We start from the raw sequence: 26,174 nt of genomic DNA on the forward strand, positions 1-26,174 counted from the left end.
ATACGCCAAAAGTTTGTTTCCTGAAATATTCGACGTGACAAGTACGTTCATAAAATCGACAATTTAAAATTACCTTCATTTGGTATTTTCTTTCCGAAGCAAGCTTCAGTTTTTGTTAAACATTCCCTTTATGAGATTATCTGCACAGAGAGACTGCGCGATTTCGAAGAATCTTTAAAGCTGTTTAATTATCTACTCGATTTCGTTTTACTCCTACATACTTTTCCACGTGGACTCGCGACAATCCTCTCTGCTGAAATAAATCTAACACGAAACATGCATATTTTCCTGACAATTACCTGAAACTCACGTCGAATTTACTTAAACTCGGCCGTCCGAATGCCGTAAAACACTAGTTCAATTTCGACAAAATATATCATGGAAACACAATTTTTAAAAAAATTTGCGAGTTCTCGCAGTCCTCGAATCCAATTAAGTTTCCTCGACCCGGCCAAAGGACTGGCACCGTTTTAATTACTCACCGACACTCCAGCCACCGTTCCACAAACCAATTCGGTCAAAGTGGTCACGATCAACTGGCTTCGGTAAATTTTGAGTACGCCTAGATGACTGGACGTCGACAGTAACTGAACTGGGTCAAGTAGGTACCTATAAAATCGTTTCGCAAGATTACGTCTTGCACTTATTTCAACTGAAACCCGATGCAGAACGCAATATACCTAGCTAAGTATACTCTGCTTCGTATTTACTTTTCAATTGTCCAAGGAATATAAATGTGAGCTTCTGTAGATATTGCAAGGTACGATTAATGCCAACAATGCACGCGCAGTTAACTATATTGGCGATATACATTTGTTGTTGCCGCTGTAAACGAAACAAAAAATATTCGCTGAACGTGATTCTATTCTGCGACGTCCAGTTCATCAACCGCGTGCTATACCATTTGTGTCACGGCGACTTCGATAAAATAGATCGATATTCACGGTACACATCGTTAGTTATGTTCTACGTAACCATAATTATTTATATCTCTACAATGATCGACGCTGCTATAACCAATAATTTACATGTAGCAATGTGGACAGACTGGATGCTTTCGTTGTTAATCATTCTCTTCTGTTCGAGTTTACGTGATCCAATTTTTCCACCAAGGTAACATAATTGTTTCCGTTATAATTATATTGGAGTCGTGTTAATTGATTTCATCTGTTTATAGTATATTTTGAAGTAGCGTATAACACTTTCCATTAGCTTCTTTGAAAAGATATATAATAATTTATTAGTAATATGATTTGAGGATATACCTTACGAATTCGGTATTTTCAATGTGAACTAAATATTTTGAATATTCCACCAAATTTCTTAAACAGTTAATCTCAACCATCGTGTCGGATCTAAGACTTCCATAATTTCAACAATTAAAAACAATTCAATCTCATAGAAATTACTCATCTATCAGCGTATTTGTTGACGTGCCACTGTGATGACTTGAGTTGGTGTCTGCATCCGCTATAAAATCATCGTATTACAATGCTTGAATATATCATAATTACAGAGCGTACTGTAAGCAGAATAGGTGACAGCTAGAGGTGCGGGGAAAGGTACGCAAACGGTAGATGTAGAGTAGGTCGTCTTAACAGCCCCAGAGACACGGTTGGCACGTATAATAATAGGGTATGCCGGGCGTCCTGGGTTAGTCCCTGTTAGTAGGACCGAAGGTGTACAATGTATGCAAACACCGTAGTACTGCGGGATTCCGTGGAAATGCTCGAATTACTGCATCTCGCCCAATAGAGCTCTCGCCTCCGTCGAATTGGTTTGCGACTCCCTTCAAAACTAACGAACAAGTGACGATCTGCTTTTTATTGACGCGCGCAAATATATATCTATATCTATAATAATCAAACATTTTTCTATTAAAGTACCGGAACAAGTTTAAGTATTATGCCGACTGATTCAAGACTCTACTTTTTGTGTGGCGTCACTGAAATATGGTTACGTCCAACCACGTAAACTGCAACATTTTTCTAAACTCGTAAACGAAATAACTTGTGCTCATTTTCCGCCTGGCTCCACCTGTTCTACCCTGAAAAACACTATTGCGTAGCTACCACCAAAAATATAAAAAATTCCTTACAGTACTTACCTATGGACTTCAATTCCGTACCAGGTAAATTTAATCGCTTCTTATCAGTAAAATGAAGAAATGTTTATATGTTAGGAAGTTAATGTAGAACTTACGATACAAAGAATTGTATTCAGAGTATTTTACAATTTACATTAAATGTTTCAACCGTAGCAATAAAAATAAAAGTTGTGCAACGTACAACGAGGAATGAGTAACACAAATGACTAGATAGTCTTGTATTTAAGTTTCATTATAACGTAAACACATACGAAATGTCCGATTAATGTAGAAACGTGGAACGATTATCACAATAAAAAAATGGAAATCAGGAATAGGGAGTATTGCTTTTCGCAGTTGTAATAAAAGAACGAGAATAATTGATAAAATAAATCTTCATTACGGTTAAAATGATCCCAAACATGAACATAATATTATATAGATGTTAGGCTAATTGTTAGAATATTATACGGTTATTGAATAAATTCTTTCCAATGATTACAAACGTGGTTTGACCTCGTTCACTATGGAAATATATATTTCTTTTATAAATATAGGAAATTTTATTTTCAAACTTGCTTTGAATATAAATATTTTAATGAAAGAATTTTTAATAACAGATATGGCTATTTCGAACGTTATAAAAAGACTTTTATGAAAAAATAGGCAAAATGAGACAGAATTTATATTATGACCTGAAAGGAAGTTATTGTTCATATAAAAATAAATGAAATGTATAAAATAATAGTTTTTCTTAGAAGGTCTTCTCTTCGAGAAAATCGATTTTTCATTTCGTCGAGTTTATATGTAGTTGCCTACCATGTCCGACCAAAATCGGATAATTCTACTTATATTGGTTTTGGGGATATTGGCAGTGGTTTAATATTATTTTTGTCCTTGATCTTAATATTTTCTGATGATCTAGCTGTATTACATAAAATATGTAATATGACAAGCTGTTATCAACATTTGTAAATACTGATACAAGTAGAAATGACGACAAATGGTCAGTCAAGTAAGTAGCATCTGTTTTCTACTATCGTGAATTTATGTTCATCAGTGTGATACTAATTTTTGTACGATTATTACAGTTTAAACTCAAACACGCAATTTGTGTATTTTATTTTCTATAGCTTCAATTTACAAGCATTAATTTATTTGTTTTTGTTTATTTTATTCTACTCCATGAATCATCAAAATAAATTTTCTCAAACCCAAAGACTCATAAGAATAAACTATATCCTTCACATTTTATCTACTCTTGTATCTCCCTGTCTCAAAGAATAACCTCTTTGCGCTAAAAAAAAAAATGTTACTTTTTCTAATAGTGCAAAAAATTTAACTACAATCCGTATCAAAGCAACCGGTCACTTATTTACATCGAAATTCTTAGCCACGGATGTAGCATAGTTCACCACGATACCTGAACTCGGAAAGAATTTATTCCCTAACCTAACCGATTATACTGAAACGAAAGGTTAGTCGTATCGCTTAAACTATACGCCGTCTGAAATTGAAACCCTCGGGATCGTCGGCGAAAGGGGGCCCCGCCGCGACGTGTTTGGCGCTCGAATAAAATTTTCATGGGACTTTCACCGCCGTGGATGCACGCGGTGCATTAAGATTTGCTTCACGTTTGAAATGGAGAAGGCGAAACTCGATGGTCAATGCGATCGCTGTCAATGATTCGAGTCACGCGCGACCGAAAATTTCGGCTCCTCGTTTCGTACGTTTTTCCCGTCTCTTAATAGAGAGGATCGGCGACGGGGGTTAAGGCTCGGCGCTGGACGACAAGCAGCCAAGACACTCGTTTCTGTAAAACAGGTGAAACGTATCCACTTTATTTCGTATGGCGTCGAGTATTTATCTTACCCCGCCGAACGATCCACCCCGTCGCCTCTAACTGTGACACTTAGCGAATGAAATTCGGACATCGGTTGACTATCCACTAAGGGGCCAGGCAGTCTCGCCTATTTACAATAGATCTTTGTACAAAAACTAATCTCATATAAACAGTAAAACACACGGTATCTCGTGCCTGGGTTGTCCGTGAACGGAAACGAAGACTCGAATATCCGGCTCCCGTGTGTTCGTTAATTCGGCGACGTTGCTTCGTCAAATTGCTAGCTATTTGCACTATCTTATCGAACCTCTCACGTTTCTCGTTTACGCGCGAACGTGGCCAAACTCTATTATAAAAATCTCCAGGTAGAAAAAGAACGAACAATCGAACGGAATCGTAACGCAACCCCGATACACTCGCCCCGTTAACCGATCGAGTTCTCTAATCGTCGACGTTTCATTAACTTCACGACCGAGGCCGCGGCGACACCTATGTACGTGTCCAATTTCGCGTCGTTCCCGTCGACGAAAGCCCGAGGCTCGGTATCATCGATACAGGGGTCCACGTTTCCGTCACGTCGACCTGAAAATTGTTCGTCGATTTTGTACAGCGATACGTTCGCAGTGTTCCAGGTCGGTCGATCGTGAATTCACACCGTCGACCGTAGGAAGACGCCACGTGTGATCCCGTTCGCGGGAATTCGCAGCTTGGCGACTCATCGCGAGTGTTCGCGGAGCCGTTCGGGTTTCGCGGAAAGGGGAATTCCCCGTAATCGTGGAATTTATATACAACTCTCTTGTATTCGATTCGAGCGTGTCACCACTTCCGGCTGATGGAACTTGCCCTGCGCCGAGACCGACGAGGAGACCGGCCTCTGCGGCATCGACGACAGCCCTTTGCTCGACCTCTGGAGACTGTAGTACACCTGCGAACAAGTCGGATTTGGGTCCCGTTTTCAGTCGAAATTTTCCCGCTTGTGATGTCATGGGTAATATATACTTTTTTTTGATTTTTTTTTATATACAGATTTAACTTTGCATCACCAGCTTAATGGTAATCGCTGATGCCAACGATGAAAGCAGAATGTTACTCAACAAAAGACACAAGGAACTAGTTACAAATTACAACCAAAAGCACGTTACCCTATCACAATGGAAGCAAATATATTTCGTAAAGATCGCGATAAGTGGAATACCTTGTAGATACGTGCGACGCGATAACGGAAAATTCTAATTTATAGTAGGTTCACGGAGACAACGTGGAAAAGAAAATATAGAAATGCAAATTCGCCGATACTTGTGAAAATTGCAAATTCGGGGGTTGAAATTAATAATGGAACGGCCGAGGTGCAACCGCGGCGGCGAAAATAATCGAGTACCCCGCGGGTATGCGTAATGCTGGGAAAACAAAAACACTGGAACGAAAACATCGAAAGCGAATATCGGGGCCAGTTAATGAAACGTGGGTAAGTGGGGTGGATCGTGGACAGGGGGTGAGGTGGAGTGGGGTAGGTACAAGCGATTCGATATTAAAATTATTCAGACACTTAATGGAACGCGACCAGCGTCGAAGGGAAACGGAAGTCGAGTTCGAGACGGGAGTTACGCGCATCGGGCGTAACTGGCCCTCTCGAATTATCGAGAAAACTTCGACGTAATTAAACTCGCGGAAGCGCAGATAACCCAAGGCTTCGCTAAACCGGAAAAGTTAAAATAGAAGACTGCCGTATATTAAAGCGGCCGATCCCTTTTCTTGGCTCGTATCCCGTTACCGTCGTCTTCGAAACTTCGAATATTTAAAACAACCTCGTCGGCGTAACGAGGAAAAATCGACAGGGCGGAGTCGCGTTTACAGCGGCGGAGTCGATTGTACGAGTATTATTAGGTTGTCTCGAAAGTTCTTTGCGTTTTCTCAATAAATATTGATTGAATGAAATCTTGCGGAGGGCGCAGTACTATTGAAGTATCGATTGTGGATAATGGGGTGTAGCTTCTTTTCTTATGGAGCTGAGACTTTCTGCGGGGCTTCATCTTGGATTTACTGACCGGACTCTTTTGTGAGGCTAACCCTGGCTAGCCGATCCAGGGTTAGGTTAAAAATACAGTACATCCACGTATTCCGAGGACAGGGATCCAGATATATCATCGACCAACAACAAATCAGACATCGACAACAAACATTTTTGGGATAAACTAATACTTTGTTTGTTGACGAGGGAAATATTTGATGGTACTTTCAAATATTGGATCGTACTTATCGACCATTCGTTTGTAATTCTATGCTAGTCCCTAATTTTTTCTTAACAACCCTCGCCCTTCCACGGCAAAGGGAAGCGTTAATTGCGTCTCATTAATCAAACCGCTTCGACTAAATATACACTATTGGATGTCGCGAAAAAAGGGCGCCGATTAAATTTACAGACCGTAATGAGTTTACGAGGCTAATTATCGGAATGATTTATACACCCGCGCGGACGATCAATTAACTCTCCTCCCGGAGTATCGGTTAACTCGATCTATAGACGTTTTTGTCACTTTTGCTCGATTGAAATGCGACAGATGGCGAAATTAGGGTAGAGGGAGAGAGGAGAAAATACGTAGAATTCGTTCTGTTTCATTTTGCCGGTTGTAATTTCGCGACGATTGTGAATAATTTATACTGGTTAGTACTTCGTACCAGAAGGGAAGATCGTCTTCGTAAAAATAAAATGATTATGGTAAGTTTCAGATTAAAAAGTTTCAAGAAACAACTGCCGAAGAAATATTTTGCGACAAGAGTGGGAATTAATAGGATTTGTAACCCTCATAATCGCTTGTGATCGACCGCTATCAATCATAATAAAACCGTAAAGTGTATATTTAAATCTTCTACTCGGCTGAAATCCAATTAAGGGTTTATCGAATAAAGTGGTCCCCTTAGTAATCCACACTACACTGTACTACACAGTCTTCGAGACAACTTGTACAGGGTGTCACTAAATACACAGCATAATACAAGGGGTTTGCTTTTACTTGAAAAAAAAAAAATAACTAACAATGGTGTAACGAATTTTCTTAACGAGTTACGATATACGCGATTGACGCTGCTTGTTTTGACAAAGTCTATGCGTTGAAAGAGATTTCGTAACTCACGTTTTGGTTATTTCGCTGATTGTAAGCGTCCATCGCCATTTGCTTGAAGTCCGCCATAGTGGGTGGATGATTGTATGCGTTCGACTGGGAGACGTGATTCTGTGGGTAATTTATGGCCGGCGTTGGTACACAATCGTTCATGATCGGGTCCGGGGGTAGATCCAAAGCGTGCTGTACGATCGGCCTTTTCTCCGGCGAGATCGCGTCGTCCATGAGCCGATCCTTCTTTCTCCGCTGCGGGGGCGTCTTGTATATCGGTGTGTACGTTAGGGGTCTTCTCTCTGAGAACAGATTCGACGAAGCCATGCAAAGTTCCACGTCCACTAAGCAGATTAGTCGATTAAATCTAGACATGAGCGATCTTTGCGCGTGGACAATAGGTCAGAGAATTACAACACGGAGATTTATGCGAGACTTTCTAGCAAAAATGTGTCTCGGGTCGCGATTTCTCACGACCCTAAAATATTTTCAATCTTTAGAAAAAACTATTAAACGCGAGAATTTAAAACCTTGTGTTTGCATTCATTTATTTCCCGTCCCGCAATCCTTTCATTCATCCATCCTTCGTATATTCAAGAGTACACGATTTATTACGTTGAATTTTCAGACTACTAAATAGGACACTATTTTCACGTGTGACATGTTCTCATTTCGCTCGCCTACATTTAATTACTTTTTAAAAAACATTACCGCGGACTCGCTGTCTGCGATACTTCGACTTTGATCGCAACACCGATACAAGAAAACGTGCGCGATTAAATTAAATAGGCAGTAAAATCGTAAGTAACAAGAAGAAGAGATTAAAGCATTGCATGCCGCGTTCAATCAAATTTTCATCGCGATAAAAAGGATCGTATGCATGTGTACGTGCGAGCGAGCGTCCGGGTGTGCGGTTCGCCTTTACGTGCGCCTTGTGTGCCGGTAGGCCGTAATTTGGCGCACGTTTCGAACAATCGGAAACTCGTACACTCACCATACTCGTTGGGTATGATGTCCGGATCGATGTCATCGACCGCCTGCTTGGTCTGAGGGTGCACCGGGGTAGTTGCACCTGCATTAGGTGGCTCGCACACGATGGGAGCGTGCTTTGGACTTCCGGGCCGGCCGTTCGAGTGCTTCCGGTAGAGCGCCGCCAGGATTCCAGCTACGGCCAGGGCCAAAAGGGTCGCTGTTGCTGCCAGTCCCAGCAGCAACGGGCTCAGCATCGACGCGTCCGTGGTACCTGTCACGGCACCGATGCAAAATGCTCGATCAACCGGAACTCCTATCGAACTACCTATCTCCTCCCCCTTTTCTCTGTTTTGTCCCTGCTTCCTCCCTCCCTCCCCCCTCCCCTCCGATTATTGCCGCAAGTATATTTTTACCCACGCTCGGTCACTCGCGTTACGGGCGCACCGATTTTGTTGGCCCGACGCTGCTAAATTTATCGCTCGCTGGGATAGTGCTTTCCGTTCTTCCTGCTTTTCGGCCAATCGCAGTTTTATTTGTCGCCGGGTAGGCGCGTTGCGGGTCGAACTGATCGAACGACTGCAGGAATTAGTTTATCGCGAGCAAAGTTAAGGAGTTAAGAAGTTAAAGTTAACAAGTTAAAGTTAAGAAACGACGACTTATCTAAGTGTTTGTGATTTCGAAATAATGCTTTTTTATAACCCAAACACGTGGTCCTAAAGCTAAAATCCCATTACCTCTTAGGTTCAGAAACCACTCCAAACTGTTACCTATTACCAAAGCGTCATCTCCTATTTCGCAATGATCGCAACGACTATCCCCCTCATCGTATCGTATAGAATTCCTCGACAACAAGCACTCGAACTCTCACCCAACTCTATTCTCCAGCAGTATCAAGTACGCTTTCCTCCAGGTTATTCATTACGTGTGGAGCTTAACCCTAACGAGGGTTCAACCCTGTCTCAACGTTGACGCGAGAGTTCCCAAAGATTCTGACCCGATCTCCCAAAAGCATTTTACCCGAAGCGTCCTCAACAAACTTCCCCTAGTCGTGAGGTCTCCTCTCTCGTACTCGTCGTTTCATTGATCTGGGATCGGACGGAAGCCTCGATGCCGGTCAGACTTAATAAACCGTTGGATAATTAGCGAAGGTATTAGGTAAGGTGTATTAATTACCGGCGGTATATACGGTTCAGCCGATGTATATAATTAGATAAACGTTCCTGCATCGACTTGTCGCGGTGTGCATCGTTGATGGTGTCCCGTCCACGTCGGGCTTTGACCGTCTGAGCACGTGGAAGCGCGTGGATCCGTGCAGACGCGTGAAAGCGTACGCGTCCCACCGCTACGCTCTGCAGGGGTTGAATCGTAAATCAGCCGTTAGGAGCTGCAGTCGCTTTGGGCTTTAATCGGGGTAAAGCTAGTCGCGCCGATGTTACGCGTTGTAAATTTTGTTCGGTATATAAGCGTTGTAAAGTATTAACGCACGACCCTCCCCTTTCCCCCTTTCGTGGCTCGTTTTCGAACGCTTCCGCGCGCCCGCCAAAACCAATTTTTGACGTGAAACCGCCCCCGTCGGACGCCACCGATGGCGATACTGCTCGCTAATTGGAGTTCGCGCGAACACGTTCGCCGGACAAGTATTAATAAGGCTGTTTGGTTACGATCTACAGCCTCGTTCGTCAGCTGTTGCATGGTCCGTTGGATAGATATTAGTTGAGAACTTTTGTGGAATATCGAGCGGTAGTTTGTGGCACGTTTCGGAAATAACTCGGTCGCTGGTCGGACGAGTTCCGGGAACAGATCCTAACAATTTGTGGAATTTCTAAATTATAGAGACTTAAGGAGGAACGCTGGTGTCGGCAACCGCACGTCGATAATGCTATTCGAGGAAAATGATTTACTTTTACCGGAGGATATGCACCGATCATATTTAATATTGGTAACTATTTCTGCTTTACTGTTTCATAGAGAATAGCACCTACAAGGGGAGAATAATTTGTATACTTGTAAAATATATCGGTAGCGAGTATATTGTTTCAAATATGCGATTGGCCAAGAGTAAAAGTGGCTCTTGTACTTCTTGAGATAGAGTTGTAGTCATGTGAATAGGTAATTTAAATTAGACAAATTATGATGCAATTGATTGGGAGATGTTGGAGAAGAGGATTTGATTCTCATTTCTTTTTTTTAAAAACTTTTTAAAGATATGTATATATATATATATATACTTTTTTAATATGTTCCGTCCATAGCAACGTGTCTCTTCGTATAAAATTAAAGATATATCTCGATAATAAAAGCAGTAAATTTCACTGTTTTGCATCAATTTTACGTTGCAGCACAATTTTATGTTTTACATATATCAAAATTATGATGAACGAGCGTTCCTTTCTGTACACCGAAAATGGAAAGTAATGAATACAAATTATTCGTTTGTTATTACGAACTAATTGAATTAATTATCAGTACGGGCGTCCATCGGTATTTAATTAACCGAAATTCGTATGCATATGAAAAGTACGGCACGCAAAGTAAGAAAAATGTCCCGTATTCCAGGACCATTGTCACTTTTACATTCAAACCGAATGGTAATAAAAAATTCATTACCGTTTGAACAATGAAAAATCGTCGAAAGGTAATATTAAATTTTTTACAATGGAACCACTCGTCATTCACCAAGTTGACACAATAAAATGCTTTGTCCAACGATGATTATGTACGATGAAATCTAATTTGTACATCGTAAATGCACGCGTGGAGCGTATAAACAATACGCGAAAAATGATGGAACTGCCAGACGAAGGACTGGCCATTGCGCTCACGTATGGAATAGAATACCAGAAATTACCGGGGCTCTGCATTTTATAAACATTCCAGCTGTACCGCTCCAGCTGATTAACAGCGGGTTGTTCCAGAGGCTTGTTCTTTTCATTTTCATGGAAATTTCCATTCATCCCACCTTTTTGTTTGTGAAGCGGGCTTGAAACCTGTATGAAATAGAGTCGATAAATTCGCGGAAGATTTGAGCGACACAACCCAAATGAAAAGCGGTATTAATGAATCGTAAACGATAGAAGTTAGAAAGATTCCAATCCCCAACGTGATTTCGTCTTTCTGGATAATAAGAAAGGAAATCTAATAAATAAATAAAAGTCAATCGAGCTGAAAACTACTATAGTTTATTGGCTCGGGGGGAAAAAGCTTTGCGGCATAAAAAATCGATATCTTGAAAAAAGCTTCCCAATTACCAGCAATTTTAACAATCCCAAAGATGCCATGCGTCTTCGTACTCTGATATTTAATAGTTGACTGTTCCCGCGCAATGCTTGTCAAACGTACGCATCGGAACAAAAGTGCAGATTCCAAATGAGAAAACTGCACACGTCCGTAACAACTTCACTGTATTTTGATGCATTTAATGACAGCTCCAAAAAAATCAAAGCTATGGAAAAAAGAAATTGCTACATTTTTCCATTGAAACGACGCCTAATACATACGCGCGCGTGAAACAGTTAAAACGGACGTTTTCCATTAGGAAAACATTACGATTCTAGGAAAAGTATTTAGAAGCGGGACTGGGTGGACGTGCACACCGAACGACAAAAAGTAAGAGAGTCCCGAGAATGTCGACGCGTAAGCGACTGACACAATTCTCCATTTCGAATGAAATGTTTCCGTGATTTTCTGGGAATTAAATTGTATGCATACCGTGCTCGTTTAATTGCAATTCGAACGTTTTATATCTGTGATCATTCGAAGGAAGGGACTGGAAATTATTAGTAACAGAAATTTGGGAAATGTAGCTTCCATTACGTGGAATATTCGACGGTAACATACCGCGGAATTAAATTAAATAATGCTCATATAGAGGCGCGGAAACGTTTCGAGATGTCTTTGACGATCGTTTAAATTGTAGCGCGAAAAATAGATAATCTAAACTCGAAAGTTAGAAAATAAAAATGTTGGATGCAATATGGCGGAACAAATTATAAAAAAGTGACTCGATTTATACTTCGATAATATAATACAATATTTCTAAGGATACACAGATACTTTTATATTATTATTACTTATCTCCTTCCAACGACTAACAAAAACAACCATTATCGAGTAATGTTCTTTCCCTCAGGCTTTCCAGGACCTCGAAACATCCGTACTCGGCGTTTCCAGAGTCCGACGCTATCTTTTCTCCCGTCGTAGATCGTGTAATCTCGAATTCCCTGGTCGGACGGGAGCCTGGGAAGCAATCGCGATACACGTTAAAGTTTGATTAGACTTTGATTGTCGGCAGAAAGCGGACCAATTTAAACCTCGCGAATCGAGCAACACTCGCGGAGAGAATAAAAAGAGTCGTGGGACGTAGCCACGAAAGGGTTGGAGTAGTCGCAAGGACATCCCATGACCGAGCGAGTATTCCACGTCGACCGAAGCACGATCCGTGGAAGAACCCAGCGAGGAGCCAAGCGCGTCCATGCTGTCTTTCTCCCGCAGTGACGTGCAGACAGTTGTTTACACCGGAATATGTCCCTGGCATCGAGTGTAATTAAACTTTTTCCGCCGCGAAATTGGTTGCTCGCCACTCCCATCCATGTCCCTTCGGCTCGCTCGGCACCGGAACACGCTCGACAGGAGATTAATCGATCGCCCTGACGAAATGGCGAAAGCGAAATTGCAAAAGGTACAACAAAATATGCCAATTTGGTCATTCGCTCTCAATTTCTGCCTCTAATAAACGTATGCATCGTCGGGTGATGAGAAGGTTCAGAGGTTCTCGCGGCGCGGCGCAATATGGCCACGTTTGATCCAAATCGGTACCTCTATGAATCGGCGAGCGTTTCGGGATTGCGGGTTTTTCACGCGGATGAAGCAAACTCCTGATAGGAAACGTCTAGTGTTTTTAACGGTTCTTTTCTCCGTTTCGAGCCTTTGGGTAGCTGTGCTACAGTGCTGGATGAATATTGCGTTTCATCTGACGTTTTGCGTTGCGCGCTATCGATGCTTCGAGTTAAGTATTAAAAACAAAGTGTTAAAAATTTTGTTGAATTTGACTTATGAAGCAACCCTTTGTGTGTTATGATTGTATTGTTCAAGTTTATCAAAAAATCCTGACAAACAACTCAACGAAAGAGTTATGAATTCAAAGTACCTCGCGCGATATATTTACACTTTAAATGCGTCAATTCAATATAAATATATATTCGTAAACTTTATATTACTAATAAATAATACCCATAAACGGAACTCTAGTAAATGTGTTACATAATTATGTATCGATCAGGGTTAATTTAACAGTCGAGTCGTACCCATAAATAAATTATATATCTGAATTTTGAACAGCGTGGGTGTCGATAATTTCCTCCATTATCCTCAGCTCGATTTCAGAAACAGCATTTCGCACGATACCCGTACCCGGCACGCGTCATAACGTGGGTGGACGTGCAATTCTCTCCCTGGTGTCAGCAAGAAATCACCGGTTTGAAATCGCAGCGACGATCCGGCGCGTTTCTAATCCGCTGAAACAGTCTAAACGAGCCAGAAGTTTCGTTGCGGAACGGGTATCGTAAGTCTGGTGTCTCAACTATTCCCATTGGTGAGCTAAACATACTCAACGGGTTTAAATACGGTCCGTGGATTGTTTGCGTTGAAACTCGTGAGCTTCGCTCTAGCTACCGTTCCATTACTAATTGTGGCGGGAACAGAAGCAAATAATGAAGCAACGACGGGAACAGGAACCGCCACGTCAACTGTTGCCAAATATTGATATACCTGCTGCTACGTTGCAGTCACGACGGTGAATTTAATGCAACAACAACTCACGATACGCCGAGGCTGCCTCTTATAGTGGAAATAACCGGCTAAACATGCACGAAATTCTTAGCATAGACGCTGCATATCCGACAGGAACGTTGCGTGCCGCTACGTTTCCACTGCTTTCCGCGTCGCGTCCCTTGAATATTTAACTAGCAACTTTCGAGGGTATTCGTTAATGGCAGCAGCAGTATCTTTTTGCATAGCAAAGGGAAAATTGGCGGACCTACGGACCGTTGTTTCATTTTAGGGGGCGTATCGCGGTGTTTGCTAATTTCAGTAGTCTACGGGATGTTGTCTCCGTGGCAATCGTGCATGTAATAGTCCAATCGTTCCGCGAAATTGATAGGTTTTCTTTCGAATAGGAATAATTCGCGTTTCTCTCGTTTCTTTTTCGTGGATGATAGAAAAAAGAACTAAAATAACAGAATGATAATTTTATATTCATATTCATTGTGAAATCTTCAAGTTTCTGTACATCATTGAGGAACGCGATGACTGTGCACTAATGGGTCATTCAAACTTCCATTAATTTTCGTTTCAAGTATTAATTAGACCGTTATCGAATTAACGACGTCGAGCTGCCACTTCTATGTCTTGTCTAGCATTCCCTCTCATAATGAAATCGACTATTTGAAGCACAGCCTCGGGGTTCTCTGTAATACCACCTAACTAACTGACACTTGTTATCATTAGAAGTGAAAGACTACGCCGAACAGATCTCCAGGCTCTATAAATTTCTCTGAATATCTCATTCTCAGAAAATTGTAAGTTCAAATGAACACGTTAATGCGGTACTTTGCGACTTTCGCGGTTTATCTCGAGATGGAATTCAGTACGCATAAAAGAAGAGGAGCGGGACCGTATTCAACCACTTTTTACTTCGTATTACATTATTTTTATGGTTGAACAAACTTTCCAAATATCCAATTTAGTATACAGATATAGGACGCAGTGGCCTAAACTAGAGAAGTTAGGTATCATTTGAAAGATCTTGAAGCTACGAAACATGATCTCCATATACGATGATACACTATATATACTTTTTTTTTTAAATAAGATTACAAAGAGACCAAAAGATTAAAATAATTTTGACGAATGAAAGAACAAGAATTAAACGAAAGAGAATTTGTTTAGTATATAAGAAAATTTGTTTGCTAACAGACACAAAATATTCAGTTGCGAAGTGACAACTACTAGAGATTGATAAACGAATAATGACGTTGCGGTGCATCAACATTCCAAGGAAATTCCTCCCGAGAGGAGCCACGAGCAAATGGCCAATAAAGTGGCAGGTAATGGAGGATAAGTGCAAGAGTGAACGACGACAACGTTAACCCGTCGATTCTTTATTCACGTCCCATCGTTTCACGGTAAACAAAGAGTAAATAACGTAGAAAATCGTCGAGAATTCTAAGTGAACAGGGTCCTCGTCCTTTATGAGTGCAACTTCTTCAGGACGGAATTTGAATGCACTTAAGACACTCCGCGTCGTAACGTCGTGTTGACCGTGCACTTTGTTCTGCTTGCATAAACAATGCCGACACAACGGGACTGAAACAAAACGCCCAAGTGCCATGCACTTGAAATCATTATGCAGCCCTTCTCGCGAGGTGACAGGTGCCAACTGTCGTCTAAGCTATCTGTTAACACTCCCCCGTGAAACGGAATTTCCGTGCTCCGGCGCAGCAGATGCGTTTGGAATGCCACGCTCCGAGAATCGGAAGACGGAGGCCGCGAAAAATGGAAACTTGACGTATAACGTTGTTACGTACAGCTGGGAAACGTAAGTAACAGTTTGAAGAGCATCGTGACATTTCCATTTGTATTACTTTACATATTTAGTATACTTTTATTCTTACATTCAAAAAATTTCCTTCTTCGTTCTGTCAAGTATCGTCGTTCAGAGAACCATGCATGTTTTGGAGAGTACGTGCTTCATAATATTATTAATAAGAATTTTTTTTTTTTCAAACATCAAAATCAATAATATACGACAAGATAACAATCGACTCGCTGCGTTCAGAAAATCGCCTTAAAAATATATTAGATCACCGCAAAGAATTCCATTACCGCGACCAGCCACGTGGCAGCAAACTGCAAATTGACCAGAGAGTCGAAACGAATTTGGCATGATCTAAGCCCAAGCTGGCGCGTTCTTTCGCTCCACCGCAGGGATGAAGATCGATCCAAGCGCTCGCGAAAGAAAATAACAAGAATGCCTCCGCTAAAAGGTACCCCGTTCCCCGCACGAAGTTCGGAAGTCGTCGAGTTTGCCGGAACTTTTCTGCGTTCTAAGCTGGCCGGAAGTGCGCCGTGGGTTGGCCTTAAGGCAGACGAGACAATTCGTTCTAAATCGAAGCAATCTTGCGGAAACCCGAAACCAATTTCGGAAGAATTGCATTCTAAAACCATCCGCGTGCCAGCTCCGGGCCAAACAACGGACCACCGCGCATACAATCCAGACGTTCGGTCCAACTGAATGCTGAAACTTGTCGAGGAGTTCGCGAGCGTAGCTGATATCCTGCTAAGTCAAGAAGGGAAAGCAACCCCCAAGGCATACAATCTCTTTTTCTGCAGCTGCTCGACTTGAAATTCGATGCCACTGATTCTTCGGTGATCCCTCTGCGATGCGTCATTTGTTTATCTCTTTTCGTCGTTAATGCTCTTGCTTGCTCGAAATGCCACGCGCAGTAACGTGGTTGCCGTTAGACCTGCTTGCAATCGATAAGGGAATTCGAGATAATTCGTTCTTCTATTCTCGGCGATTCTACTCGGAATCTACTTTTAATGGTAAGAGTAAAATTTCTAATCGGAATCATTTTAATTACATTACTGGCCATCTAGAATTTGATATCGGTGAAAAATTGATGAAATACGGAGTCGGGATGCGTTACGTAATATTGACAAACTTCCCTCTCCAGGAACGTGTCCGCCGTGCTGCAACTTTTCCCAGTTTCCGCGAGACGTATTTTAAAACTCTTAGAAAATTGAATCGGACGCTAGCCTCGAAGGGTGGATATGGCTGAACATGTAATTTTTATTAATTTTTAAACGATTAAAAGTTGCGAGGAGCCAGGGATGAGTTGCGAGGAAGTGAGGAGCTTCCTACCGAAATTTTGAAAGCATCTCGCCGCGAAACTTTCTTCGCCATCGACGCTAAAAACCCCCGTCGCCGCGCGCCGACGGTGTGGGTAACTTTCTCGAAAACTGTTTCATTCAAAATTTGAGACACGAAAATCCAATCGGAAACAATAAAAGGGGTCGAGTTCCTGGGAATTTGTGGCCAAACTTTTAGAAGCATATTCCATTCATCGCGGGGGATGAAAAGACTTCCTCTCCGAGTTGTAACTACTACTTGATTACATGAGAACTTGACGAAGAGTGCCGAGATGTAAAGATACATATCGAGGTAGAAGGTTACGAGTTCTTTTTTTCAAAATCTCCATCTTTCCCAAATCGCCGTCGCCTTCCGTTCGCCCGAACCGTGTCGCGGGAGACACTCGAGTCGTCGAGTAATTCCAAGGAAAGGGGAAACAAATGACACCGGGAACGTGCTCGCGTTCTGTGCGATATCTCGATCCAAGGTAACGGCGCAAAACGACGGGACGTGTTCGGAAACGCAGAGATCCGAAACGAGTCGCTTCTTCGTCGGAGACAACGCCACCCGGGACACGCGGAAAGGAATACGGTTCTCAGGCATCGGCGAGAAATTCCTTCTGTCGCGAGTCGGGGAAGAAAAACGCTAACACGACGCAGTGCAACGCGACGGTGCAAGAAAATGAACGCGGAGAATGAAAGGCCCGCCACGGTGGAGCCCGAGCGCGAAGAGAATTACAGTCAGTCCGGGCTTTCCATTTTCGCGGCGGCAAGGCCTCGTTGAATGATCACCGGCTAATCCATTAGGAAAATTAACCATGGGCCAAGGTTTCCTTATTCCTCGCGGTATAACGTGTCCCTTTGCCCCTCCGGTTCTTTCTAAGAGGGCGGGTCGTCGAGCGAGGAATAGGGATGGGTTTTTCTTCGGGCGCACGCACCCTTGCCGTGGAGACTGACGAGGAAATGACAGTGGCGCAGGGAGAAAAACCGCGGCCGGGAGAAAAACTCGGCGAGATATCGAAGATGACGCTATGGAAGGGAGGTGATAAATAGCCATTCTTTCTTTTTTTTTTTTTTACAACCGTTACTTTACATATTCGGTCTTCTTCGGGGGATCTGTGGAATGTTACATTATATAATAGATTACCATTCGTTGAAAGAGTAATTCTTTAAAGATAGAAATTTTTGTGGAAAGGTGATAAATCTTGTTATTTATGTATGAGAACCTAGTAAATTGCTGGTAGTAACGGGTTTCCAAAAAGGGATCTAAAATATTGTTTTTTAATAACTAAGTGAGAGTGATTATTTATAGAAATATACGTATGAAAACTTAATAAATTCCCGATGGTATAAAAATATCGTCTCCAGAAACGCTGCTTCTGCGACAATATGGCAGTTGTTATGCTGATCCCGAGCAGACCGATACACCAAATGCTACAAAGGAGTTCCACGACGACTTTCTTGGCGAACCGACCTCGATGGCGTACCAGCAAACGTGGACAAAGCAAAGAGGCCGCAAATTGGCTTCGATGGTTCGCAGCCGTGCCGTCCTTCGGGCAAATCAGCGCCGCAAGCTTATGGTCGTCAAATCAATATTTGCACCTCGCCACCCTCGCACACAAGGAGACTGTTGTGCAAAGTCAGACGTGCTGGAATTAGAGAAGAAGGAGGCAGAAGGTAGCGACGAGGACGAAGAAGGCGGTTTGCGAGCGGGATGGCAGCTCGAGACTCGGAATGGTTGGCTGCCCTGAAAATCGGCGGTAAACTGAATTAACCAGATGTTGACCTGCGACCGTATGTTATCAATGACTTTCCATTACGCTGTCAGAGCCGTTCGGATTAGGTCTATTATAACCGAGCCCCCATTGGGACGGAAAGGAATTCGCTGCGCGCAAATTGACAAACACGCGCGACGATGCTTTACGATACCCTGAGGTCCCGAACGCGTCGCCCTGAGAATCTCTCGGGGATTTGAATCTTGATAGGAACGACTGGTTCGATTTCGCGTAGGTAACTTAGTGGCTTTATTCTTCATCAGCGATTTATTGTTGGAGATTAAATCGTAATGGACACTTTGCGAGCTATTGTGAGATGATCTGACAATGGAAATATTTATTATTTCACTCAGAAATCAATTGCAATGAAATTATTATACAAATGAAACATTTTCATGTTATCATTCTAGACGAATATGCTTAATTGCAAGCTGTACACTGTATAGTATATCCACATACGTGGACTTTTCAAACAACCCGATACTTCCTACTATAAATAAACGTATGACCAAGTGCACGGTCATGGAGCGTGGGTATTTATCATAAATTCTCAGGCTCCGTGGACGTGCAACGAGGGCCACCCAAACAGTTTCGACGCACGTACAGAGTAGATACAGGTGTTCGTTGATTGAGTGTAATCTGTTTTGTTAATTGCAAGGTCCGCAGAGCCCGATACCTGCGGTTGCGTTCCGCTGCGTTCAGCGTTACAAGCCAACCCACCGCCAGTTTCCAGAGCCCACGTCTCTCCTTCGACTCTGCGCGCGAGCTTGCAACAACCCCGACCACACAGGGGGTCCCTTATGGTGGGCCTGAGGGTGCAGGTCTCGGTGACGGGGTGCGTTCGAGGGTCGGTTAACCGACTAATTGCAGTACTGACGCGTCCGCTCGGACTATACGCGCAATTGCAATCATATCCGCCAGCCTTGTCTCACCTATCAGAGGTATAATAGGCGTGGTCTATACGAACGAGCCACGCGGGCCATGCGTTAATTGATTTCAATGTTTTAAGATTGAAAAACTTTTTATTTTCGAACACCCGAAATTCATGTCCCGCTATATGGTGAAAAATGCTGTAAGGCAATGAAATAGGTGGATAGTAACAGAATAAATGCGTTGCTTTTTGAAAAACCTCCCACCTCTCAGTGGCAACGCTGGCTAAAATGGAATTTAAAATATTGCTCCTGAATAACTAAAAAAGAGTATATTCTTTAAAGAAACAAATATTTAAGAATAATACGTGACGAATCTTTTGTAGAATAATAAAATCAATGTTTTTGAGGCGATTGTGTCACTTTATGAAAAACCTTCCACCCTTCACAGCCCAGGGACACTTCTGGCACGGACACTAACCACGACGCCGGTGGCTGTTATGGGAAGCCCACCTTTTTTTTCCCTATGAATTTCGTCAACGCGCGCGAAAACGAGAACGATGGATTTGCTTTCGCCGATTTCGCTTCAGTCGGCATTTTATATCTGCGAGTGTTGGCCGATTTTGATAGGCGATACTTTGTTTTGTTTGATTTTCGAAAAGCTATGGTTGGGGATGACTTTATCGTCACGGGGGTGTCAATAGTTTTTTTTTTTGCAGAAATAGAGAATTTGTGTAGTATTCGACACTTTGTTTTAGGAGTATTGAAATGTACGTCTTTGTATAGGTATATTTGAAACATGAAATACGTTTCAGGAAACTATCTGAATCATTATTGGGCATGCCTATTCGCGAGCAATTATGTTAATTGTTATTTTGATAACTATTGCTGAGGTAGAAAGAATTTAATTCCGAAGGTTCTTACACGTCCATTAAACATTATAAAAGTAAACAATGTCTCAGGTCTATTCAACAAAGCCTTCTTTGAGCGATCAACTTATTTCCTAAAGATCCATAGAATCCTCTTTAACTATTCACAAATTATTGTTCCCTTGTACATAATACCAATACAACAGCGATTGTACTCATAATAAACATTCCGTAGAAGACATAATAATGAAACCATAGTTTGACAGGAAACTTCCAACAGCCGCTGTAAACTTCTTTTCTCTATTTTCAATTTTTTCAGCGATAGAATCCGCCCCAGTTTCACAGGACACGCTGTATTGGGCGTCGAGCTCGATATTCGATTAAAAGTATCAGATATCTTCTCTAACTGTGTCTTCCAATTTATTGTTTACTTCGATCATTTTCTATTCCGTTCATCGGACCGGACTGGAGCTCAAGAACGGACTCACTGCTGAGACTTCCGTTTCTTCTTCTGTTTTTGTCAACGGCAAGAAGTTCGTTTCGCGAGCGTCCGAGTTTTCTCAGACTTCCCTTTCCGCCCTCGAGATAATACGAAAATAATCATCGCCGGTAACGAGAAAACTTCTCGACGCTTTGCTGAACTCGATAATGTAAATAACTTTGTTCCAGTCGAATTACAGAATCGTACAGATACAAGCGTCCAGTTTCATTTCTGACGTCCACGATTTTTGGTCCCGCTGAATTCTAGTCTTGGAATGTTTTGTATTCTTTAGTTAGGCATGACCATTCTTCTACGTACAGTAAGTACTTTTTCCTGGTTGACGCACTCATAGTTCGATGGAAATTATAGAAAATGTGAGGTCATAGAGACATAAAGGTCAACTAGAATAGAAGAAATTTAAGATGGAGAATAATTAGTTTTTATGGCAGTTGTCGACTAGCCAAGCCATCAATGCTTGTATAATATTTAATTAACAAATTTATTCTATTGGTTATCAAAGAATCCTAAAAGAAGCAAAATATTATGCATAACGTTTAGAGCATTTGATACTTGAATTACATTAATTTAAATAAAACGAAAGTAAGCGGTTCAGTTGGAAGATATTGACACGTAATGAAATAAACGATGACTTTGATTTCCAAATATTAAAATTACTGAGTCTGCATGATGATGACATAAACGCAACGGAAACGTTTCATCGGAAATCGATGAGGTTACGTAATTTTGATTAACGCGTAAAAACACGAAATAAGCAAAATGCAACATGACGTAAAATAAAATAATTTACTCTGCAATTCGTTTCGCAAAACGTATAATTTCTTTCTCCTGTAATTGTCGAACATTTACGATAACCACAGTGTAAATAAATATTTAATTTTTCGCCATAATATTTTTCATTCACTCAGGATTTTGATATGTTAATTAAAATTGCGTAGCTTATCTCAAACTTACAACTTGTTCATTATGTATCACCCTTTTCATCACCGAATGGAAGTTAAGAAACGATGCACAGTAAAACAGAATGTTATTCACACTCGTTCAAATTTCCTTTCTATTATTTGTTTTGTGGCATGCATACAAAACACAAGTTCCTCGAAAACACTCTACACGCCGCGAATATCAATATCGAAATCGCAATTAAAAGTGGAGTAATTGCCATTCCGAGTAATTGCCATTCGTTTATTGCTTCTCTTAAAAAAAGGCTATTTTCGTTTAATTGTTTTTGCTTTCAATCATTGCGTGATTGCCAGACATTGTAATTCATAATCGGAACAAGTAGAATAGGAAGTAGCTGATGAAGTAGCGGATGAAAATGTGAAAAATGTGACAGTCAAAGAGAAGTTGAACTGTTTATTGTTGAACATAACAATAGATTAACCGTATGGTACCTTTAGTGATTCTATGCTTTCAGCGATACTATTTAGTTAACGATTCGTATCCTCGATGTTCTTTAACGACGCGTGATTGTTTTTAAACACATAGAGATGCACTGTTCAAAATATCCATTATTGCATTAAAAAGCTGCATTCAATTTTAGGCCAATCCTCTAGAAAACCACTATCCCACAAACAATATCAGCAGCGCGCAAGCCACGATCTCGAAACAAAGGGGCTCGAAATAGCAGGAAATACCCACAGAATCAACTTTCTTATCGGTAGGTCGATTTGACATCTATCAAACTCCTTTATTAATCACGAGGTGTATTAGGAAGTCAATGCACTCACCTGTCGTGTACATGGCGACACCTTTCAGAGTCACTGGCTCGAGAATGGCAGGCTCGCTTCTCCCCTTCGCATTAATCGCGTACAGAAAAAGTCGATAACTCTGTCCAGTCGTTAGGCCCGCTACCTTGAAAGCCGGTCCGTTCGGACTCGCAGGGATGGTTTTGTTGAGCAGAGTCGGTCCGCCGTCTTCGTCGGCGACCACCTCCAATTGGTAGCTGTAAATTGGAAGCCCGCCGTCGTATCCTTCCAAGCAACGCACCAGCAACCCGGTTCCAGACTTCACCTCCAACTCCTCGATGTCCAGAGGCGCGGACATTTCCGTCGCGCTGCAATTGTGCAGAGCGTACGGTCTGCCTGCGGCTATCACCTGAAATAAAAAATAACGAACGTTTGTTTTTCATCGAATATCGGGCTGAGCTTTGATTCTTTTCCTCTTTGGAAAACTATCACGCCGCTGCAGGGTGACGAGAATGAAACACGCACCAGCAGTTCCTGTTTTTCCTGTATTTTGCAAGCGCGTATGCGATTTTATTCAATGTTTACGGGCGGCATGAAAATACACACCGGAACGGGTGTACTGAATTTCATGAGAAAATTTTTATCGAAAATTTTTATACAAGGAGTTTCGTTTAAAGCGGTGATGGTTCGATGTCTTACGTATCCACGCAACACACGCGAGGAAAATATTAATTATTTTAATTTCAAATCCACCCCGAATCGTCCAACATGCTAAATTAAAGAAAACATTGAATTTCCCGCAAAGTATTTAATAACAAAAATTCCACGTAACAGTAAAAATAACCATCATACATACAAATTGTTTCAAACATTTCATGGCTTATAACGAATACATAAACGTTGTAAACAACGTGAAATAAGAAAGAAAATAGTTCTATTTATTTCGTAATATTTTCCTTGGTGGCATTTCCTCCATTAAGCATTTTCATTCGCAAAGAAAAGACTTTCATCAATTCTACCGACCGTCATATTTGTAATTCAAATAATTTTTCCCGTGTAACGTTTTCGCAATATTGTCCGGAGGCACAGCGGGCAAGACGCAGGATTTCCACCGGAGCTCAACAAAAGCCGGATTCGCTAAATCCTCTCCGTTCAGTATTTCCACGCGCACGTCAAATGAAGCTAGGCTTACAGTACTCTAACGACAGAAAGGCTACCTTGGTATTCTTTGCAAGTGTGATTGATCGATGGCGATGGAAATGCATTTGGAGTGCGATGGAAGAGTACGCAATATATGGAATTTATGGAGAAAATAACTGTAAATTCGACGTGCATGTAATGCAACCCTTTCCGTGTGTGTATCCTTGCGGGTCTATGGATGCGTATATGTGTGTACACGCAAGTAGGATATTCATGATAGATATAACTACGATTAGATTGAATAGATCCATGTAGCTATCATGCGGTATTGTGCTGACTGAATTAATTGATTCAGGCTGATTGATAGGATTGTTTGAAGCTGTTACACATCGTTACAGAAATACCCATTTGCATAAGTATTCGCATACACATCTGAAAATGCGGTAGAAAATTGTCCCATAATTTCCTTTATTACACTTTCAAAATATAGATCTCATGCTAAAAATGAACAACCTTGTATATCAATTAATAGTTCTAATAGTTTACAAGAATTTCACCATTTACATTAATTGTATCCTATTCGAGGATAACATTCCAATTCGGTAAATTTTTGAAATTAATTCGTAATAAAATCGTACGAAGTAGCGATAAATTCTCGAAATGCTACAACACACTGTATACCAATATTGGCAGATATGAATTTTAGTTACGAAATACTAATGCGAATTAAGCGTTCGTAACGCTGGTACACAATTTGCAATTCACTCGAAACAGTGCAACGATTAGGAATTGCGAACGCCTCTTAATGATCAACTTCTCCTACAATAAATATAAGAGAATTAATTAAGGGAACCGAAACGCAAACACGAAAATTTGCATTCAAGGGAACTGAATGACCCGGAGAATAAAAGATTCATTGTCAAACTCGAGCGAGCGTTCCAGAGATTCATTAACCTTTTAACCAGCGGACCCAAGTTACTTTCCTTTTTTACGACCATTGAAAGTCCGCGGGTAAATGATGAACCGCGTGATTCATATTTTAATGCCACGAATATCCAACGTTTAATACACTTTGAAACTGAAACTTAAAATTTGAAATTCCCCACGAACACGGACACGTCTTTTTCGAAATGTTTGCTAGGTGTATCGTCGATGACCTATGTTAGAGAGTTAGGGGAGAATGTGAAAGTCGGCCGACATCCATCAAATACCTACCTTGGCCAACCATTTTCCATTTTCGAAGGAATTCGATTCCGAACCATTAAAAGCAATTCTGTGTTTGCACGTCCAATCGGCAATGACGGTCGTAGCGTTCGAATAACGTATCGGCAAAGTGGAATCAGCATTTCCCTCTAATCGAACCAATTCCTGGTCTTGTTTTTTCCAACTATACCGCGCAATCTGCTTTCAAAGATTCGTGTCACCTACTATTTTTTCACGGCTATCGGAACAATTCGACGTAGAGTCTGTTATTACGTCAACAGGTAACTCACCTGCTTCGTCTAACAATCTTTGCTGTATTCGAATGATACTAAAATTGGAAGAGATTTTGTAAAAGTGTAATAAAAATTGTATCTGCAGTCTTATATAAACACGAAGTAGGCACTTTAAACATACGCATATTGCTGAAATGAAATCGTTCACTCTTGAATAAATAATAAAATATTTGTTCCTCTATATCAAATTTCCTTTTCCCCAATTCCAATAAGAGCGTTTTTCTGTTAGCAGAGTTAAAGTCGGGTATCAAGTTCCATTTTTCTCGTTTCGTTCGTTCGGAAGACATCGCAACTCACACACATGAGCGCACCGATTGTCATTGCGAAAATGGTCAAATCGTGTTGGTGCTCAAAACGTGCATGTCAGTCGGAAATTCAAAGTTAAATCTTTTATTCTTTTCCCTCCGATACGCGCTCGAGGGTGAAAATAAAGAAGTAAACGGATAGGCCAATATAAAAAAAAAAAGAAATATAAATCGTGGGAACCTGACAAAGGAAACATTTTTTTCAAATTTTAGTGGCTTCCTTTACACATTTACTTTCGAGCTTCCAGAAAGACACACGAAGTGAATCGAAATACCAGAAGAACTCGGAGAATAAAAAAATATTTTTATATGGTTATTTTATTTGATTCATAGCTATAAAGAATTCATTTTTCCTCGCTCTGTTATTCATACTTATGGTTTCTAAATGTTTCCTTACTGTCTGTCAATAAAGTAAATTTGTCAAATGATCTTCACAAAAAAATCTTAGGATTCACGTATATGTCATTTTAGATAGATTCAAGTCAGATTTAAAACTATTTTCCTTTTCAACGAGACCAGTCGCAATAGAATGACTTTGTTTTATTTTTAAGCTCGAAAAGACCACCTTGCTGAAATACCTGATTCATTTATAAACGCTATTGTGTGCGCCTTTCCTAG

General features: G+C 41.2%; 1 protein-coding gene across 2 annotated transcripts in view; it reads right to left on the reverse strand.

Moving 5' to 3' along the window:
• Positions 1-2,462: 2,462 nt before the first annotated feature.
• The window catches only part of LOC128894400 (synaptogenesis protein syg-2-like), a 138,473-nt gene continuing 114,761 nt past the window's right edge, over positions 2,463-26,174 (reverse strand). Inside the window, exons 9-12 of one of the 2 annotated variants that reach the window (XM_054156113.1) lie at positions 22,658-23,024; positions 8,034-8,282; positions 7,061-7,341; positions 2,463-4,854 (exon numbers count right to left, since the gene is read on the reverse strand). In XM_054156113.1, the coding sequence (XP_054012088.1) occupies positions 4,711-4,854; positions 7,061-7,341; positions 8,034-8,282; positions 22,658-23,024 (1,041 nt within the window). In that variant the 3' untranslated portion in view covers positions 2,463-4,710. Of the gene's footprint in view, positions 4,855-7,060; positions 7,342-8,033; positions 8,283-17,154; positions 18,568-22,657; positions 23,025-26,174 lie in introns of those variants that run through there. The other variant, XM_054156114.1, reaches the window with a different exon arrangement.

Source organism: Hylaeus anthracinus, unplaced genomic scaffold, assembly GCF_026225885.1.
Source record: "Hylaeus anthracinus isolate JK02 unplaced genomic scaffold, UHH_iyHylAnth1.0_haploid 3, whole genome shotgun sequence".
Lineage (NCBI taxonomy): Eukaryota > Metazoa > Arthropoda > Insecta > Hymenoptera > Colletidae > Hylaeus > Hylaeus anthracinus.